Here is a 22,892-nt window from a genome sequence, read left to right as displayed (position 1 = left end):
TGTTCCTGATGCATACGTCATTATTGGTATTATACTGGTCTTATAGATTCTTAATTTCATCTCACAGTTAATGCGTCGGTTACGCCATATAGTGTTATTAAGGCATCCTGCTAATCTATTTGCTCTTTGTATATGTAGTCGTAGTAACTTATTTTGTAGAATGGCCTTAAATGCGGTGAAATTTGATCCCTTCTTGTTTACAATTGACCGACATCTTTTAATCGTTTTAGTAAGATAACCATTTTAGTTGGTACGCAAGTCGTTAATAGAGTCTAGCGTATTGTTTTGCATTCAGATTACACACTTTTTGTTTAACATGATGTTATGAAAATAGAAGGGTTCCTGTAAGGTGAAATGTAAATAAAAATGGTCAACATTAATTTTAGTACATAGGACATGTTCTGTTTTAACGGTGTATACTTAAGTAAAAATAAATATTTTTAAGTACATATTTAATTACCAGAAAAAACCAGCCGCCGGACTATAGCCTAAAGCTGAACTACCAAAACCTACAAATCTGACCCGTTTCACTATATTGGTTTCTTGGACTATACCTAGTTGATCCCTTACTTCTTTTTCAACGTCTCCATAGTTGGGCAGGGTAATCCCTAGGTAATTTATTTCCATTATTTGTTCAATGCTAACTCCATCGACTTCAAGTTTGCATGTTATTGGTTTACTGGTTACTATTATTGCTCTCGTTTCCTAAATTGAAATCGTCATGTTAATTTTTTTTGCTCTTGTATTAAATTTGTGAATTAGTCTTTGAAGTTATCGTCATTTCCCAATCCCCCTGTCTTATTCCATTGACTGTATCCATAGATTCCGTAACTACGTAATCCATATACCTATTCTGCCTTTTTCTGGACGTTTATATTTGATTTTATAATATCCAGGTGATCTCTTTATTATTCAAGAGGTGTTCCATCTTTAAGTCTTACTTTGTCAAATTCACTGTTCAAGCCAATCAAACCATATATTGAATGTAGCTGAAGTGAAAATCTAAACGTCACAATAAACGTATTTTAAACCTGTCTTTTAAATCTTAAATCTGTTTTCTAGATCCTAAAACATTTTTCAAAAATATTTACAAGGCCAAATTGGTCATGTACGAAGGCTGTGTGCCAAATATCAATATAGCCAATCTAAAGAACAGAAAGCAGGAAACCGATGGTATAAAATTAAATAAGGATATTTTCAATCACCTAGAAATAATAGGTCAAATGGACAAAAAGTTTATAATTGCAAAAGAAATAAATGGCAATACCCTTTTTGTTTTCGACCAGCATGCTGTGCATGAAAGAATACGTTTAGAACACTTGTGTAAAAGTAAGTATAACTTTTGACTTTTAGCCCGATCAAAGAACAATCTGACTAAAAAAAATAAAGGAAGGATAAAAATTTGGGAATAGGTAGTTGAAATTGTCTATTATTATATAAGAAATGTTTAAAATTCTACCCCTTCTCGGGAGTGAAAAAATATACATTCAAAATAAGTCCGGAATTGGATAAAATGACTAATTCTAAGCAACTTTTGTTCTATAGAAATTTTTCACTAAGTCAATAGTTTTCGAGTTATTTGCGAGTGAATATGTTCATTTTTAACAAAAAAAATATGTTTTTGGACGGCTTTTCGCAAATAACTCAAAAAGTAAGTATTTTATCGAAAAAAATATTCTTAGTAAAAATATAGATTATAAAAAAGTAAAAAAAAGGCGTATGTATGAAGTCTGTATACCTAGTAGAAGCGGAGTTATAGCTAATAAAAAGTAGGTTCTTATTCGTTCAATTCCAAATCGAATATCTCAACGTGAAATAACCAAAAAACGGAGCACTTTCCGGGGAAACTCATTATAACTTTTTTAAAGTGTTTAAAAAAAGGTTTATTTTTGTTTTTTAAAAAAACTTTTAACATTAAAAGTAATTGAGTTACGTTTAAAATATTGTTGGTCGCTTTTATTTTTTCATCAGCCTGTAATTAGCATCCCAAATAAAATTAATCGTTACCGCTTCACAAGTTACTTTGCTTATGTATTCTTTATATGATCTGTAAGTTTCATTGGTTCAAAGTGTTCGTTATTGAAAAAAAATTGGTTACAAAATAAAACATTTTTCTAATTTTGAAAAAAAAAATTCATTTTTTTTTTGAAATAACTTAAAAATTATTAGTAATACCAAAAATCTCAAGGAGTAATAAAACGTACGTGTTGCTTTTCTGAATATTTTGGATTTTTGTTTTACTGGTAGACAAAAATTGGTTATGTTACGACTGTTCAAAATTTGCATACACTCGTGATTAGTGACTCGTTCAAGCCATTTTAACTACAGCTTTTTCAAAAACAAGCACTTTGAACCGATGAAACTTACAGATCATATAAAGAATACATAAGCAAAGTAACTTGTGAGGCGGTAACGATTAATTTTATTTGGGATGCTAATTAGAGGGCGATTTTCGCGATTTTTTTAGCAAAAAATAAAAACGACCAACAATGTTTTGAGCGTAACTCACTTGAATTTGACTTGCCATTGGACACTGCACGTGTGCCACGTGCAATGACCACGTGTGGCACGTGAATAGCACATAAAATAATACTAAAAATATTACTCTACATCCCACCAGATTGAAAACAATGGGAACCTTCTCTGGTTACACCTCCGAGGCTTCTTAAATGTGCAAGCCATAACGAATGCTGAGACTAAAGAAGATAAGGGAATTTTACAATTTATAATTCACGTCCCATCTGCTCAGCTCGGTAAAGTTCCAACTTTAGAAGTTTATTTTTAGAATTTTTAGAAGAGAAGGTCCCCATTGTTTTCAATCTGATAGGATGTAGAATAATATTTTTAGTATTCTTTTATGTGCTGTTAGATTGAAAACTTAGTCTTTTGCTAGCAGTTGCCGCTAGGGCATCCCTGCCATTTCGTTCGTTGCAATTCTTAACTGCACGCCGGAGTTTGTCCTGGTTGGGTCCGAGAGAGCAGCATATGTGCCTCCTGATGAGAGACTAACAAGTTTTTCGAAACCGGTAGAGGTGCTTGCTGCACTCTCTGATTGAACTAGAATATGATGCGGCTGTAGTTTCGTGTTGCAACGAAATTGAAAATGGTTATTCATTTTTGATTTACTTGTTTACTCTGATTGAAGTACGAAGGGAACCATTCTCGTTGAAACTTTACCGCGCTGAGCAGCTGGGACGTGAATTATAAATTGTGAAATTCCCTCATCTTCTTTAGTCTCAGCATCCGTTATGGCTTGCAAATTTTAGAAGCCTCGGAGGTGTAACCAGAGAAGGTTCCCATTGTTTTCAATCTGGTGGGATGTAAAGTAATATTTTCAATGTTATTTTATGTGCTATTAGATTGAAAGCTTAGTCCAATAACTTTGTCCCTTTTTATAAGTCGGGATATATTTAACAAACTTTTTTTTAGTTTATAAGAACTCTAAGGTATCGTGTGAAGAAGAAACAATAATGTTGTTATCTCAGAACGAACTGTCTTTACTTAGGAGATGCGATTCATATTTAGATTTTGTTGGGATCAGTCTGGAATTTTTTTCAAATGGTGTTTGTATCAAAGAAGTTCCACTTTGCTTATATTATAAATTTAAAGGACAGGTAAATATGTTATATTACCAAAATCAATTTATAAATATTTCAGGTTAAATCTAATAGACCAAGAGGCAGCGCTGACAATTTTTTTGAATTTACTAAAGCTAGATTTTTCACAGTTGATTACTGTGAGTGTGTAGAGAAACATACTGCGGTCGGTCAAGCGAAACGTAGAATAGGGGTTACTAAGGGGTATCAAAGTTGCTTTCCTACGAAGGTAATTAAATCCATTTACTAAGGCTGAAAATCAGTACATACATTCTAAATTAAATATAAATTAAAGGTATTATAGTCGGTCAGCGGTATGACGGGACAAAGCCGGTCGGTCGGCCCCAATAGTCGATTGAGGAAATAAAGCATTTTGGCTCGCAATTTTTTCGTCCACCCTGGATTTACTTGAAATTTTCACAGAAGATAGGGAATAGTCCAAGGATCATTTTCCATATCGTGCCGCTATCATACGGTAAAACCTTGGGGGTGGTTGCCACACCATCTCGGGGGTAGGGTGATTGTAAGAAAAAAATGTGTTTTACATTTTTTTCGTAAAACTAATATTTTTCGAGTTATTTGCGCTTGAAAATAAAGTTTTTCGACGAAAAATCGACTTTTTTAGAGGGTTTTTTTGAGAATACCTTGAAAAATATTCTATAAATTTATGACGATAAAAAGTTTCTTCAAAAAAGATTTTGTAAGATTTTTAAAGAGCTATAAGATTGTGTAAATTAAATTCCGTAAGATCCCTTAGTTTTTAATTGGGGCGGGTTTAAAGGGCTCGAATAAGGGGGTGTTTGCTGGTAAATAGAGGTTTTAAACAGCTATATCTGGCTATATATTCACTGTAATGAAAATCTATGCACAGGGTAGTTTTAGTCATCAAAAAAGCTACAATTTAGTAGTTTATAATTTTTTCGCATCTTCAGTATTTTCGGAGATATTTTAAAGTAAAACGTGAAAAATACCAAATTGCAAAATATCAATTTTTCTTTAAACTCCAATTTTTCAAAAATTAGGCATTTTAAATAGGTCAAGCTCTTTGAGTGTATTGATAATATAAATATAAAGGGAACTACAGAAAGTTGAAGACCAATTTTGAATTAGGAAGGTAGTTAGGGGGTTGTTTTCACTGATTTTTTCGTAGAGAAAAGCAGGTACCGACATTTTTTTGATTATAAGTCGCTTAATTTTTATGCTAGAAACTTTTTATTATTTTTTTTGAAAGGTCTGTTTAGGTCTTTATGAAAGTTTTCCTCGAAAAATGCAAATTTTTCCCATTATTTGGCTTTGGATATTTCAGATTGTGCATTTGACGAAAAAAGCTAACTTTAACATGCCGTATCTTTGTTTGTATTTGTTCTTAAAGATATTATTGGGAAAGAATTTGGTTTGTGTTACTAAAAGATACAATTATGATATCTACAGTTTTTTTGATTAAATGCATATTTTTCGAGGTATTCTCAAAAAACCCTCTAAAAAAGTCGATTTTTTCGTCGAAAAACTGTTATTTTCAAGCGCGAATAACTCGACAAATATTAGTTTTACGAAGAAAATGTAAAAAACATTTTTTCTTAGAATCACTTTTTCCATCGAATTAAAAGGTTCAAATGTAATAAAAAAATTCCCACCCCCGAGATGGGGTGGCAACCACCCCCAAGGTTTTAGCGTATGATAGCGGCATGATATAGAAAATATCCTTGGACTATTCCCTACCTTCTGTGACAATTTCAAGTAAATCCATGCTGGACGAAAAAATTGCGAGCCAAAATGCTTCATTTCCTCAATCGACTATTGGGGCCAACCGACCGGCTCTGTCCCGTCATACAGCTGACCGACTATAATAACTTTTATTTATATTTAATTTAGAATGTGTGTACTGATTTTCAGCCTTAGTAAATGGATTTAATTACCTTCGTAGGAAAGCAACTTTGATACCCTAGCAGTAACCTGTTCTACGTTTCGCTTGACCAACCGCAGTATGTTTTTCTACACATTCACAGTAATCAACTGTGAAAAATCTAGCTTTAGTAAATTCAAAGAGATTTTTCAGCGCTGCCTCTCCGTCTATAATAATTTATATAATTTCTTAATTTAATTTTCTTTAAAACATTAATTTCCTGATTGGAAATTGAAACATCAAAAAAAGAATGTGTGTGTACCTACTTTGTACGGTCGTAAGAAGTTATACTTCTATTATATGATTTCAACGAAATTAACATACTTTAAACAGTTTATTTATATTTTATTTAATTTTAATACTTACTACTTTTCAAAAATTTTTATTAAAACAATACCAAAAATTAAAAAAATAAAAGAATAAAACACACACAAACACATTGAAAAATGCCACAAACAAATGATTTCTGAACAATAATTATTGGCAAAAATTTTAACTAAATACGTATTTTCTGAAAAAAAAAATTATATAATAAATATACATACTTACAATCATAAAATGTATAAAAAAAATAAAAAATTGCATTGGAGATCGAACCCGCGTATATTAGGGTGGTTAGATTTGAAATCAAAGCTCCTTAGACTTTAGCCACTTACACATACCCGTCATGTGGGAAGATAGACCAACTGAACGTTTTAAACTGTTTGACAGTTCTGAATTTAATCAAATTAGTTTGATTTTGTGGAATTTAAATATTGAAATACAACAAAACATAGAGTAAGAAAACAATATATTAGATGTAGATTGGTAGAAATTTTGTTGGTAATCAAATTATGTAAATCAAGACATTACCTACTGGGTAGGTACATTATACAATAGGTACCAATGTAATTTTTTATTACAATCCTGGAACATTTACAATTACGTACCTGTTACTTTTAAAAACTATTTAAAAAGTTACTACAATTATAAACTTGCTTTTGTCTCTATCCTCAAAACAATAAAAACTAATATTCGCAACATTTGTTTACCCATAACCGACATATTGAACAATTATTGACAGGTCATTGTAATTAACCAATCAGAGCACGTATATCGTTTCAGCTGCGCCCAGGGCCAAGACTTTTGATGAATTCGCGCACATATACATTTACTCCCAAAGGCACCTAAAGAAGTATGACTTCAAAAATGCAAGATGTAATTTAGTAGCTTATTATAATAATAATAATATACAGGGTATCCCAGAATAATTTATCCAGGCTATATCTCTTAAACGAATAGAGATTTTCGAATAGGACAAAAACTGATCTATTCAAATTGTAATACACTTTAATATGGCGTAGAAAAAAAATCATCCCCTAAATATTTACCCGTTAGTTATAACCCTTAATTTTAATTTTTTTAATAGCACCCTGTAAATTTTTTATAGTTTTGGATGTGGTCTTCTGTCGCCTATTCAACACATTTTTTAAAAATAAAATCGGTTCATAAGTAATCAAGAAAATATCAGTTTATTTTTGTCAATTATGTGTCCCAGATTAATTTATCCAGGCTGTATATTTTAAATGAATATAGTGTAGGAAACAGAGGTTGAACCTTGCAAAATGGACACAAGTCCGGTTTTATTTTTTTCTGGTATATCAAGGGGTGCTTATTATGAGACTAACTTTTTCTTAAAAAATTTCGCCCCGGAACCCCCCTTTTCACTCCTTTAAAGGGGGTAATTTGTGGTTTTTGCGGAACGTAGTCCTTCCTGTACCTTTTGCAAAAAAATTCTTTTATAGAAATATGAAGAGGACTATATTTTCTACGATTTATTTCCTAACCGCATATGTCTATCACCTACCGTTTAGTGGCTGTGGGGTCCCAAAGTTGACAAGTTTTTAAAAAAGATGTTTTAAAAAAAATTATTTTTCCCTAACTGTAATGGAAATTAAGAAGAAATCCTGCGGCAATTATTCACAAATAAGTGACTGATTTTTTGGTATAGGCTTCACTTAAGGGTAATTGCCCTTTTTTTAATTACAGGGTGTTATATTTTAAAAAACCCCTTTTTATACCATCTGAACCGTTTATGCTAGAGTAAAAAGCCTTTCAGCGATTACCCATGTACTGGTGCTATTTACAAATTTGTATAAGGCACCCCTATTTTTTCCCCGGAACTACGCAAAAAAAAGAAGAATTAATAAAGTGATTTTCTTGGAATCCTTCACACACAATGCCCTTTATATATATATATATATACTTCATATATCATTTTGCGCACGTTGTTATTACCCATGCATGGACATCAAAAACGATTTCCTAGTGCAACCACTGTAGCCAAAAAAAAAAATAAATAAATAAATAAATAAAACGGGGGTTGAAAAAAATTTTTTTTTCATCAATAGTGTTTTTCAAAAATATATATGGTTATTGCAACATCCCTGCGGAAACCACTCCTATCCTTGAAAATATACTAAATGAATATTTTTATAATCTTTAAATATATTATCACTTGGTTTGAGAGGAAGGGGGTGATCGCCCCCATCACCCCTCCTTGGATCCGCCACTGCTTAGCGACCACTTAAGGGTGAATATTGTGCTATTAAGGTAGCATGAATGCAATAAAATGCGTGTAGGTGGCGAAAACATGCAAAAATTGATTTTGGGCCACCACTGTGGCTTTGGTGCGCAAAGAATGTAAAATGTGCATAGGTCATAATTTGTAGGTTACACTGTGTTGTTTTATTTTACATAAGTACTTTATTAATAAAACGAACAGGTGACGAAAAAAAAACAAAAACTGGAGCCCGCCAAAGCATATCTGAGGTTTACGGCGCCACTGTGCCGTAACGGTTGCTTATACGAAAAAAATGAATAGGACCTAATTTTTAGAGTAAATAGTGGTCTTTAACTTTGTATAAGTTTTGTTTAAAAAGAATGCATAGGTAATGATAAAATCGTAAAAACATGCTCGCCAAGGGATAGGGGTAGTTTCTGCAGTATATTTTCAAGGATAGGGCTGGTTTCCGCAGGGATGTTGCAATAACCATATGTATTTTTGAAAAACACTATTGATGAAGCCTATGCCCATATGGATCAAAAAGCAAAAATCAATTTTTTTTCAACCCCCAATTTTATTTATTTTTTTGGCTACAGGGGTTGCACTAGGAAATCGCTTTTGGGTCCATCCATGGGTGCACAAAATGATATATGAAGTATATTAATAAAGGGCATTGTGTGTGAAGGATTCCAATAAAATCACTTTCTTTATTAATTCTTCTTTTTTTTGGGTGGTTCCGGGGAAAAATTATACAAATTTGTAAATAGCACCAGTACATGGGTAATCGCTGAAAGTCTTTTTACTCTAGCATAAACGGTTCAGATGGTATAAAAAGGGGTTTTTTAAAATATAACACCCTGTAATTAAAAAAGGGCAATTACCCTTAAGTGAAGCCTATACCAAAAAATCAGTCACTTATTTGTGAATAATTGCCGCAGGATTTCTTGTTAATTTCCATTACAGTTAGGCAAAAATAATTTTTTTTTAAAACATCTTTTTTAAAAACTTTTGGGGCCCCACCCCCACTAAACGGTGGGTGATAGACATATGCTGTTGGGAAATAAATCGTAGAAAATATAGTCCTCTTCATATGTCTATAAAAGAAATTTTTTGCAAAAGGTACAGGAAGGGCTATGATCCGCAAAAACCAAAATTACCCCCTTTAAAGGGGTGAAAAGGGGGGTTCTCATAATAAGCACCCCTTGATATACCAGAAAAAAATAAAACCGGACTTGTGTCCATTTTGCAAGGTTCAACCTCTGTTTCCTACACTAATAGAGATTTTCGAATGGGACAAAAACTGATCTATTCTATTTGTAATACACTTAAATATGGCGTAGAAAAATCATTCCATCCTTTAAATATTCATCCGTTAGTTACAACCCCTAACTTTAATTTTTTTAATAGCAGCCTGTACATTTTTTTATAGTTTTGTAAAATAAAACCATTTATTTAAAAAAAATCTGCTGAATAGACGATAGAAAACCACACACAAAACTATAGTATAGAGTGCTATTAAAAAAATTAAAGTTAGTGGTTGTAACTAAGGGATGAATATTTAGGGGATGGGATAATTTTTTCTACGCCAAATATAAGTGTACCTATTACAAATGAAATAGATCAGTTTTTGTCCCATTCGAAAATCTCTATTCGTTTAAGAAATATAGCCTGAATAAATTAGTCGGGGACACAGAATTGACAAAAATAAACTGATATTTTCTTGATTACTTACGAACCGATTTCATTGTTAAAAAATGTGTTGAATAGACGACAGAAGACCACATCAAAAACTATAATAAAATGTACAGGGTGCTATTAAAAAAAATTAAAGTTAGGGGTTGTAACTAAGGGATGAATATTTAGGGGATGATTTTTTTACGACATATTAAAGTGTATTACAAATAAAATTAATCAGTTTTTGTCCCATTCGTGAATCTCTATTAGACAGCCTGGATAAATTAGTCTGGGACTAATTTGTCCAGTACATACATACATAAATGTACATACGATAGAAGGTCAAAGATTCACTATTATTTAATCCATTTAAGGAATCTACTGAGTCAATTCAGAAAATCATTCAGACACTAATAACCGAAGTAATTGAACTGTTGAGATCTACTAGAGGAGCTAATTTAAAAATTTTACCACGATTACTCCACAATATCATCAGCTTAGAAGCTTGCAGAGGTAATACATACAATTAGATAATCATGTAATCACGTAATCTTCTGTGTTTTTGGAAGCCGATGAGAATTGGTGGTACTTCTAATCTTTACATTTTTTGGATACAAACTTTACAACACTAGACACTACAGATAAGATGTTGGGATACAGACAACTAAAGCAAGCAACACAAGTAGTCAATGTAGTAATAAAGAGACGCAAACTGGGATACTTCGGTCACAATATGAGACTCTGAAAAATATGAATTCTTGCATCTGATCATTCAGGGAAAGCTCCAAGGTAGACGTGGTCCTGGTGGAAGAACAACATATTGGCTGGAAAATCTAAGACAATGGTACGGAAAATCGACTACATCATTATTCAGAGCTGATGTCAATAAAGTCACGATAACGAATACGGTAGTCAACATGATATCCAACGGCTATAATGGTCATGGAACTAGAAGACACTACAGTACAACACTACAGACAAAAAATATCTTTCATTAACAGTAACCTACACTAAAGAGTTACAATATGTTGTCGTAGGTCGCGTCATTGATCGGCATGTACCGGGTGTCCCAATAAGAATGGCTCTCGGCCATATCTCAGCAACCGTTTATAGTACAGCTTTGAGAAAAAAATATTTATAACAAAAGTTGCCTCGGGAAAAGCCTGGAAATTATTTTCATAATTGTAGGCCCACCGCTAGAGGGCGTAATTGAATATCAAAAATAAAAAAAAATCAAAATTTTACAAAATTTACTTAATGAAAGGTCACTGGAAATCCAATCATCGTATTCTTAATAAAATGCTGCGCATATTTGATTTCACAAGTGTTCCTTTGCAAATAAGAGGCGGGGGTGAGTGGGAGCCTTCTTATGAAAAAATGGCTGTAAGTCCGGTTCTGCTAAATCGAATTTTGCATACTTGGTCTTGTTGAAAACAGCTCTTTTTCTTCAATGTAAGTGTCTTATTTTCGAAATAGCCTAATAAGTAATATGCAAGCTAGGAGGCGTTATTTAATTATTTTCAGAAATCTAGTTTTTTTGGAAAATATTAAATACAAGTATGCATTTTTAATCCTATATTACAAAATTAGACCAAATTAGCAACATAATACCGAAAACCGCATGTCGATACCTTTTTTCTATCTCGAGATATCTTAATAGTCCATGTGGTGAGACCGCTCCCGTCTGAAAAAAATTTCTGATTCGGTCTCTTTGTGGATTCCTATTCAAAAATGTCCCCTTTAAACAAATCTGAAGGGTGCCGGGCGGAATTTTTGGGCAGAAATGTTTTAAACAATTTTTTTAAACAAATACAAAAGATCATGTTTTTTGCTCTGGAACATATATTTTTAGATTTTTTGGGTTAATCTGAACAATAAAGGTATCTTGAAATGTTTGTCAGAAATTGATAGTTTTGGAGTTACAGGCGATTTAAAATCTGAAAAATGCGAAAATAGGCATTTTCGAGCTTAAAAACTCATATTCAAATTAGTATTTTTGAGGTTGCTAGATACTTAGATTGAAGACTGAACATTCAGCTTCAAGATTTTAAAGAGTGATCGCGTCTAACTTTAATTTGTACCATTGTTTTTTAATTGTTAAATATGCGTGTTTATCCGATTTTTTGCCGGTGCGGTGCGCTCCATTTCAAAAATCTCCTATTTTCCTCCGAAAAATATTTTTTCTAGATTCTCTAGGACATTCTAAACAAGATAAGTTTTCTGACATTTTTCTCAAAAGTTAATAGCTTTTAAGTTATAAGCGATTTAAAATCCGAAAAATGACAAAAAAACGCATTTTCGGATTTTAAATCGCTTATAACTTTAAAACTATTAACTTTGAGAAAAATGTTAAGACACTTATTTTATTTGAATGTCCTAGAGAATCTAGAAAAAATATTTTTCGGAGGAAAATAGAAGATTTTTGAAATGGAGCGCGCCGCACCGGCAAAAAAATCGGATAAACACGCATATTTAACACTTAAAAAACAACGGTATAAATTAAAGTTAGACGCGATCACTCTTCAGAATCTTGAAGCTGAATATTTAGTCTTCAATTTAAGTATCTGGCAACCTCAAAAATACTAATTTGAATATGAGTTTTTAAGCCTCGAAAATTCGAATTTTCGCATTTTTCAGATTTTAAATTGCCTTTAACTCGAAAACTATCAATTTCTGAGAAAATTTTCAAGATACCTTTCTTCTTCAGACTGACCCACAAAACTCAAAAATATATGTTCCGGAGCAAAAAAACGTGATATTTTGTATTTGTTTAAAAACACTGTTTAAACAATTTCTGTCCAAAAATTCCACCCGGCACCCTTCGGATTTATTTAAAGGGGACATTTTTAAATAGGAATCCACAAAGAAACCGAATCAGAAATTTTTCTCACTCACCCCACCTCTAACTTGCAAATGTAGACTTAAACATGTGAAATCAAATATGCGCAGAATTTTATGAAGAATGCGATAATTGGATTTCCAGTGCCCTTTCATTAGGTACATTTTGTAAAATTTTGATTTTTAATTTTTGATATTCAATTACGCCCTCTTACGGTGGACCTACAATTATGAAAATAATTTCCAGGCTTTTCCCGTGTCAACTTTTGTTATAAATATTTTTTTCTCAAAGCTGTACTATAAACGGTTCCTGAGATATGACCGAGAGCCATTCCTATTGGGACACCCGGTACATTTCGTTCTTTTTTTTTGAAAAATGCATAAAGTTTATCTTTAAGAAACGTAAAGAAATACCAATAACTCACATCGGTTCCTAACATCACTGGCGTTCCTGCCAGGAGCGCCATGTAATATCCCTGGAGGTAGGTTCTTTTCAATGTTCCTTTCATTCTAATGGGAAAATAAACTGGGAATACAGTATTTTATTTTTTATGTCAAGGTGCTATAAAATTTGGCGACGAACTAAATAATCAGCAATGCATAGAGCTTCTTCAAAAATTGTCAACTACCGATCTGCCTTTTCAGTGTGCTCATGGAAGACCAACCGTAACACCTTTGATGAGATTGAATTTAAAATCAAATAACGCAACGGTAAGAAAAACAACTTTATTAAAATTTTTTTACAAAAAAACAAAATATTCAGTACCTATATTAATGTGATATGTGATACTATAAGGGCCGGTTTCACCAACGACAAATAGTAGTTTATTCTATGAATAAATTTATTCGACCAATAAACTGACATTTCTCCATTTTACTAACGTCAAATAAGACTTATTTTACTAATTTATCAAATAAATACTTACTCTTCGAACAAATTGGCAAGTTAATCACGCTGTAAATATTTATATAATAATAATAGTCTCCCGTTTTATACCACTCACGTGGCTTTGGGAGTATAGCAGGGTAGTCTGCTATATCTAGGGCCTACGGTATACAAGGAAGGTAACAGGGCCAGTGCTACGCTTCAACCGCCTATTATTACCCCTGGTTTTACCCAAGGTACTCATTTTATTCAGGCTGAGTCGACCTAGGGCCTATAAACATTTTTAAAAATGTCTAGTTCTTGCCGGCGCGGCGGTAGGATTTGAACTCCGGACCACCGGCACGCGAGCCAAGCACACTACCGCTTAGCTACGCCGGTCCTGTAAATATTTATAAGAAAGTAAATTCGCCAGTTTAACTTTAAATTATCAAAATTATATTGAAACAAAATAAAAATATAAACGTCTAATAAATTTTATTCGATGAATTCTATTCGCTATTCATTGATTTATTTGTTGTTGATGAAACCGCACCTAAATGGTTTAGGAATCTATTAACTAAAGTGTCTTCTTCGTTTAATGCAGGGGTGGCCAAACCACGGCACGCGTGCCACGGTGTGGCACGGCGGTGTCTTAGAAGTGGAACGCGAGGACTTTTTGGAAAAATAAAAAAAAATAAAAAAAAATAACTTAGTAAAAAATTAAAAATTGGTCTTTTATTCTACGCCACTCTTTTATTGTACGCCACTGCCTCGAGCTAGACACGTTCACGTTATTCTCTACTCTACTCAGTTTATTCTCAACCTTTGTGCGAGACGCTTCAAGTCTGTTTGCCTTGTGAGATAGTGTTTTTACAGTTTATTTCCTTTTAAAACAATTGTTTTCGAAATGACCACGAGTAAGCCATCAACTTCAAAACGTAAATATGAGGACGATATCGCGATTCGTGAATTTAAAACTGAGTGGGAAGAACAATACAATTTGCAAAGTAATATTTTGTTGAAAAATAAACATAACGAGCTTGTTTCAAGTACAAGTAATTCAAATTATATTGAATTTTGGAAATACGTTTCTATAGCTGATTTTCCATATCTTCACAATTTTGTTTTGCGGTATTGTTGTCGTTTTGGTATGTTTGTGAAGAAATGTTTTCAATTATTAATGTTATTAAATCACAATATATCGTTCAAAATTAACCAATAATCATTTGAAAAATCTAATTTTATTAGCTGTAACAAAAATTTACCCCAACATTCAAGATTTAATTAAGAAAATTCAGATTCACAAACCACATTAACCACATCAACCATAAACATGTACTGTACTACTAGTAATAAATTAATAAACAATCTCGAGTAGTTGATAATTATATTTTTTTACTATTTAAAATAAAAAAGGTCGTAGAAAAAGTATAGTATTCTACTTGCATGTCATGGCTATTACTCACTCTGATGAATTACGACACTCGCTTTCGCTCGTGTCGCAAACTTCATCATCGTGAGTAATAGCCATCATTACATGCTCGTGGAATAATATACTATTGTAGCTACATATATTTTTTGTTATTTCATACAAATTGCACCTACCTATTGAATTTTTTGTTAGAAAATTTTTGGTGGCACGACTAACTTTTCATAAACAAATAGTGGCACACTGTTAAGATAGTGGCTCACTGTTAAGAAAGTTTGGCCACTCCTGGTTTAATGGTTCATTCTTTTTTTGTTGTTTTTTTTTTCTTGTGTTGAGTGGAAATCGTCTAAAGACCGTAGCAGGTGAATCGTAACTAGCGTGAGTTGGATTTAAAGCGGATGGAGTACATCCGAACGTATTTCCACTTTTGGTGGTCTTGCTTCTGGATGCATTCATGGTATTCTGTCTACCAACTAAAGCCACTTTCGTATTATCAAAAATTTTTATTTACATTAATGTGCAAACATACGTAAAATTGGTCATAACACGACGAAAGCAGTGGAAATACGATGTGGAGTGAGAGAAGGATGTATTTTATCGCCTTTAATTTTTAATGTATACTCTGAATTTATTTTCAAAGAAACCTTAGATGAAGAGGTATTAAAATCAACGGAATTAATGTCAATAATCTCAGATACGCAGACGACATAGTACTGATTGTTTCTAATGAAAAATAGTTGCCACGACTTATAAACAGGGTGGCCGAAACATGTATTGAATATGGGCTAAAACTTAATACTTCTAAGACAAAACACGGTTGTCAGCAAAATGAAGTTACAACAAAAGAACATCAGAGCGTATGGAATAGAGTTGAAAGGATTCCATATCACCTATTTGGGCGCCAACGTTCACGATAATTTGGATATAAACAAATAAATAAGAATAGGCATTGAAAAAGCTAAAGCCACCTTCTATAATCTAAAGAAAATTCTCATTAACAGAGATATTACATTAAACCTTTAAATCAGATTAATACCCTGCTAATATTCTCTACATTGCTGTAGAGCATGGAGAGACAGAGCCGCTCATGAAAAAATTGCCTAGGCGAGCGGCAGGCAACCCCAAAATGACCAGGTACTGACCACGGAGAGGTGAATGGCCAATTTTAGACATACTGTATGTTTTTGATGGTGCTGAAAACGAAAATGAGGTTTATTTTTAATTTCATGTGGGGGAACATTGTCAAAATCGCAATTTTACCCTAAAAATTAAAAAAAATTACGTTTTTTTGCGGTTACCTCGCTACAACTCTGTTCCATTTTAATATTTTTTCTGAAATGTTTACAGTATATCGCTCTAATATTTCTGAAGACAACGGTACCTGTTTCAAGCTTTAATTCCGATTCTGATAAAAGTTATGAATTTTTCAAAGGAAAAGGTGCGGATTTGTGCATTGCAAAGTTTAATCGCAAAAGTGACGAAATTTAAAATTTAGCCTTTTAATCACGTTTATGTAAAAACAGAGAATACAAAGAAGTGTTCTGGAAAATTTTAAAATCAAAATGTTTTACAGAAAAAAAATAGTGCCTTTTATTATCGACATTAGAACTCCCCAATATAACGGTTATTTTTCGAGATACTGACTATGGGTGGTGAATGGCTAATTTTGGTCTTAGATTATGTTTTTGACGGTGCTGTAAACGAAAATGAAATTTATTTTAAATTTTAGGTGGGGGAATATTGTCAAAATCGCAGTTTTGCCCTAAAAATAAAAAAAAATGAAATCACGTTTTTTTTGCGTTTAACTCGCTACAACTCTGGTCCATTTTAATATTCTAAGGTTTGTACACTATATGTTGCTCACTTTTTTGAAGACAATGGTATCTAAGCTTTTAGTCTTATCCTAGTAAAAGTTATTAATTTTTTAAAGTACAAGGTGCAGATTCGTGAATTGCAAAGTTTAATCACAAAAGTTGAGTGGCAAAATTTGAAATTTGTCTTATTAATCACGTTTATAAAGCATATAGTACAAAGAAGTTTTCTGAAAAGTTTTAGTTTCAAATGTTTTATAGAACAAAAATGGCGCAACTTTTAATATAGACGTTATACATCCCCAAAATAACGCTTATTTTTCGAGATACTAACCATGGACGGTGAGTGGCTAATTTTTGTCTTATTATTTTGTTTTCGATGGTGCTGACAATGAAAAAGAGGTTAATTTTGAATTTTATGTGAGGGAACATTGTCAAAATCGCAATTTTAACCTAAAAATGAAAAAAAAACAAATGATGTCACGAATTATTACGTTTAAGTCGCTACAACTCTGTTCCATTTCAATATTTTTTTCTGAAATTTCTGCAGCATACCTATATTTCTCACCTTTGTGAAGACTATGAAAGCAACTGTTGTCTTTCAGTCTTTTCTTCATAAAAGTTAATGAATTTAAAAAAATCAAAGGTGCAGATTCGTGAATTGCAAAGTTAAATCGCAAAAATTAAGTGACAAAATTTAAAATTTATCTATTTGATTACGTTTATGTTAAACCATAGAGTTTAAAGAAGTTTTATGAGGAGTTTTAGATCTAGATGTGTTATAGAAAAAATATGGTGCAACTTTTAATTTTAAGAAAAACGTTGTTTAATTTTTTTTTATTTTTAGGGCAAAATTGCGATTTTGACCATGTTCTCCCACCTAAAATTCAAAATAAACTAAACCATACACTTCAAAGAAGTTTTTTGGGGAGTTTTAGATCTAGATGTGTTATAGAAAAAATGTGGTGCAACTTTTAATTTTAAGTAAAACGTGGTTTAATTTTTTTTATTTTTAGGGCAAAATTGCGATTTTGACCATGTTCTCCCACCTAAAATTCAAAATAAACTTGATTTTCGCTTTCAGAACCATGAAAAACATAAAGTAAGACCAAAATTAGGCATTTACCACCAATGATTAGTATCTCGAAAAATTAGCGTTATTTTGGGAATTTATAACGTCGATGTGAAAAGTTGCACCATTTGCTTTCTATAAAACAGTTTGATGCAAAACTTTCCAGAAAACTTCTTTGTACTCATGTTTTAAAAAGAATTCAATTTAAAATCTATATTTCAAATTTTGTCAGCCAAATTTTGCGATTAAATTTTGCAATTCACGAATCTGCACCTTGTACTTTAAAAGATTCATAACTTTTACTAGAATAAGACTAATAGCTTAAAGCAGAAACCATTGTCTTCAAAAAAGTGAGCGATATATAGTGTACAAACTTTAGAAAAAGATATTAAAACGGACCATATTAAAACGCAAAAAACGTGATTTTATTTTTTTATTTTTAGGGTACAATTGCAATTTTGACAATATTCCCCCACCTAAAATTTAAAATAAATTTCATTTTCGTTTTCATCACGGTCAAAAACATAATCTAAGACCAAAATTAGTCATTCACCACCCATGGTCAATATCTCGAAAAATAAGCGTTATATTGGGAATTTCTAATGTCGACATTAAAAGTTGCACTATTTTTTTTCTATAATATAAAACATGTTGATCTAAAACTTACCAGAAAACTTCTTTGTACTCTCTATTTTAACATAAATGTGATTAAGAAGCTAAATTTTAAACTTCGTCACACAACTTTTGCGATTAAACTTTGCAATGCACAAATTCGCACCTTTTCCTTTGAAAAATTCGTAACCTTTATCCGAATAAGAATTATAAAGCCTAAAGGAGGTACCGTTATCTGCAGAAATGTTAGTGCTATATACTGTAAAAATTTCAGAAAAAAATATTAAAATGGAACAGAGTTGTAGCGAGGTAAACGGAAAAAACGTGATTTTATTTTTTTTATTTTTGGGGTAAAATTGCGATTTTGACAATGTTCCCCCACATGAAATTGAAAATAAACCTCATTTTCGTTTTCACCACCATCAAAAACATACAGTGTGACTAAAATTGGCCATTCACCTCTCCGTGGTCAGTATCTCGAGAAATAAGCGTTTTTTTTTGGGTGTTCCGCTCGTCTATTTCAGATGTGGATCTACCGACGTATATTGCGGATAAGTCGGGTCGATCGAAAAAAAAAATGAAATAGTTTTACACCGAATCAAAAAGAGCAAATAAATAACAAAAACAATAAAAAATTAGAAAGTTACAATATTTTGACCATGTAATGAGACACCCTGGGATATATTTATATCCTTCTATACTTTATAATACAGGACAAGATCGCCGGAAGAAGTAGTCCAGGCCGAAGAACATCCTGGATTATTAAACTGTTTTAATTTTCAAATCTTTGTCCGATCTACTCGTACATATTTAATTATCTCACACTTTCTTGTTTTAAGCTGTTTAGGTTGTCTTTTTTCCCTATTATTTTTTTCACATTATCAAGAAATATCAAGATTATTTCATAATTTTTCACCAGATGTCACCACCATTTCTACGCGTAACTACGATACATTACCATTTCTACTATACATTATACATAATAGCATGACATCATTAATTCAATTTCTAAATATATTTTTCCATATACAGTGAACCAAAGAAAACAGTCCACCTCGATATTTATCAGTATTTATTAGATTTTAAGGAAATGAAGAAACGGTCGGTTTTTGATCTAAGGGGACACATTTTTACGGTACATATATCTGTCATTTGTCAACCCCCTCCTTTCCATTTCCCCACCCATTATTTTTAAATAGGGAATAGGGGTCGTGTGCTACCTCATTTGAAAGGTTATTCAATTCTCTATTTAGTATTATATTAACATTGACATAATTATTTATACAGGGTGTCCAAGAAAAATTATTTTGAATTAAATTAACTGACACAAAAAGAAGAATGTATGCAATTTAATTAACTCAAAATACATTCTACTACTGACAGAAAACAGAGAAATATGTTTATTTGACAAATGAATATTGTTTTTAGCTTAAATTCAATATTCAACCTACCAAGAGGCAGATGGGTGGCAGCTTGAACATTGAAATTAAGCGAAAAGCAATGTTTATGTATCAAAAAACATTTTTTATGTTTTGTGACAGCAGTAGAATGTATTTTAAATTAAATAAATTACATACGTTCTTCTGTTTGTGTCAATTAATTTAATTAAAATATTTTTTCTTGGACACCCTGTATAACCAATTATGTCTTCTTCTTCTTCCTTCTTGTATGCAGGCTTTAAAGCCTGTTTCTTCTTCAATATTAGTCTCCTAAATTGTTTAAATTATCGCACCATCTTTTTCTTGGTCTGCCAATACTTCTTCGTCCATTTGGTGACTTATCTCATGCTATTCGTACTATCCTATCCTCTGCCATTTTACTAATGTGTTCGTTCCACTCCTGTTTCCGTTTTGTCACCCATCTATTTATGTATTCTACATTGCATGATCTTCTTATGTTTTTGCTTCTCTCTCTAACTCTCTCGCACTCTTTCTCCCTATCTAACAGACTTTTTATCTCTGTTGTTTCTAGTTGTCGTCTCGTTTTAGATGTGTTAGGTCTTGTCTCCGCCGTGTATGTCAATACACGTCTAATTGCTGCTTTATAGATTCTTGCTTTTGTGTCTTGTCTTAGGTGTTTGTTCTTCCAGATTATGTCATTAAGAGATCCCGCTACTTTACTTGCTTTTAAGCTTTGTTGTCGTACTTCCTCTTCAACATCTCCGTAACTGGTTATATCTATTCCCAGATATCTAAACCTTGCTTCTTGCTATATTATTTTCCCATCAATTTCGATTTTACATCGTAGTGGGTATTTAGATGTTGTCTTACATTTGTTTTTTTTTTCTGCTGATATTATCATATTGTATTTCTTAGCTGTTGTATTGAACATGTGTGTTAATCTTTGGAGATCGTCTTCTGTCTCGGCGATTAATGCGGCGTCGTCTGCATAACATAATATTTGGATTTCTTTCTTACCCATTCTGTAACCATGACCTTTACGTACTGCTTCTATTATAATATAATAATTGTTAATGTCTATATTACTGAATAGAGAATTGAATAACCTTTTAAATGAGCTAGCACACGACCCCTATTCCCTATTTAAAAATAAGGGGTGGGGGAAGTGGAAGGGAGGGGGTTGACAAATGTATGTACCGTAAAATCGTGTCCCCCTTAGATCAAAAATCGACCTGTTTCGTCATTTCCTTAAAATCTAATAAATATTGCCAAAAATATCGAGGTTTGCTGTTTTCTTTAGCCCACTCTGTATTTATTTTTCTTAATATGTACGCGAGTTGGTGTGTTATGAATAGGATCGTATCCAACTTGGTGTCTAAGCATTTTGGATTTATCATAGTTACGCGTGACGTTGCGACCCTGACAGAAATGATGGTGACATCTGGTGACTGTCTCAATTAGAATTAAACAAATTTATTCCTTGCGTTGAACAACCATTCTTTTTTAAACAATGCTTATGGTAAGCATACAGTGTCTAATTTAAATGTTTATTCCAGAAACGTGCAATCAACTTTCAAAGATTACGTCTTCAATAACCAGTTTTACTTCGAATTATAATACAAAAATTTTTGGAACTTGTTGAATTTGTTAAGATACGTTTAAAAAGTAAAATTATATTATAAGCAAAAAAAAATGAAGTGTTTTTTGTTTCAGTTATCATTAAAATTATTCTATTTACTAGATGTGTATTTTTTTTAATCCTCTCATTCCTTGAGCTCTTGTCAGGGACAAGTGATAGCTTTTTGTCTTCGTTGACTGCGATCTTGGGTCAGATGGAGTGCTTCATCTACGGAGTTTCCCAAGTGTTAAGAAAAAATGTAGGCAATGTGGCAATGTATAACCACGTGATAAAGAAAACATACAATTTTTTTTTTAAATAGGATACCCTGTATATTTTTTTTCACGTTTAGATTTCTCTCATTATCTCTGTTCTTACAATATAGCATTACTATACAGGGTATCTAACGACTTACGACTATTTTTATTTTGAAATCGCTATAAAATAAATACACTATTATATAAAGAAGGATTAAATAAATATGTATTCATTTTACATAATAAGGTAAACAATATGTTCTAGTTTTCAAATTAGATTTAGCAGAAATCATTGACAAATATTCTTATACGTGGTGAAATACAAAAGAAAATTACGATTTTCTCGTATTTTTTAAAAATGCACAACACTATATTTTTGTTTTTTTTTTAATATTGCATGTATAATACTTTTTCATTTTTATGAAACATTTCCTATACCTAAACTCATTACTTTCCCAAACATTCTTAGTTTTCTTCAAATTTCGAGAATACCTTTAATTTTTGTGTTAGCCTTGTGTAACAATACAGGGTGTCCCGAAAAGATTGGTCATAAATTATACCACACAGTCTGGGGTCAAAAATAGTTCGATTGAACCTAACTTACCTTAGTACAAATGTGTTCATAAAAAAAGTTACAGCCCTTTAAAGTTACAAAATGAAAATCGATTTTTTTCAATATATCGAAAACTATTAGAGATTCTTTATAGAAAATGAACATGTTGTATTATTCTTATGCCAGGAGTATCTTAAAACAAAATTATAGTGAAATTGTATACCCCATAAAAAATGTATGGGGATTTTGTTCCCTTAAACCCCCCCCCCCCCCAGCTTTTGTGTTCATTCCAATTAATTCATTATTGTGGTACCGTTAGCTAAACACAACGTTTTTAAAACTTTTTGTCTCCTAGTATTTTTTCGCCAGTTTTTATCGAGATGCGGCTTCTTTTTCAATATATTTACGTAAAAATTGTATGGGGGTTTTGTTCCTTTAAACCCCCCAAATGTTTGTATACGTTCCAATTAAACTATTATTGTGGTACCATTAGTTAAACACAATGTTTTTAAAACTTTTGCTTCTTAGTCTTTTTTTCATAAGTCGCCTTTTATTGAGATGTAGCTTCTTTTTCAAAATATACATAAAAATGTAAATTATAAATAAATTTTCAGATTATTAACAGGTCTCTATAATCGTACTTAACCATATACAAATATGTGGTGGATTCGACAAATATTCAAAATATCTCGATAAACACTGGCTTATCGAAGAAGTAC

The 22,892-nt window shown here is 32.1% G+C and overlaps 1 protein-coding gene across 1 annotated transcript in view; it reads left to right on the top strand.

Annotated features, from left to right (window-relative positions):
• LOC114326397 (uncharacterized) overlaps positions 1-21,452 on the top strand; it is a 58,768-nt gene extending 37,316 nt beyond the window's left edge. Inside the window, exons 4-8 of the mRNA XM_028274757.2 lie at positions 1,063-1,329; positions 3,430-3,614; positions 10,093-10,231; positions 13,116-13,267; positions 21,302-21,452. Of these exons, the coding sequence (XP_028130558.2) occupies positions 1,063-1,329; positions 3,430-3,614; positions 10,093-10,231; positions 13,116-13,267; positions 21,302-21,340 (782 nt within the window). The 3' untranslated portion in view covers positions 21,341-21,452. The remainder of the gene's footprint in view (positions 1-1,062; positions 1,330-3,429; positions 3,615-10,092; positions 10,232-13,115; positions 13,268-21,301) is intronic.
• The last annotated feature ends 1,440 nt before the right edge of the window (positions 21,453-22,892 follow it).

The sequence above is a fragment of the Diabrotica virgifera genome, chromosome 4 (assembly GCF_917563875.1).
Source record: "Diabrotica virgifera virgifera chromosome 4, PGI_DIABVI_V3a".
Taxonomy (NCBI): domain Eukaryota; kingdom Metazoa; phylum Arthropoda; class Insecta; order Coleoptera; family Chrysomelidae; genus Diabrotica; species Diabrotica virgifera.
This window is presented reverse-complemented; position numbering and strand designations above follow the sequence as displayed.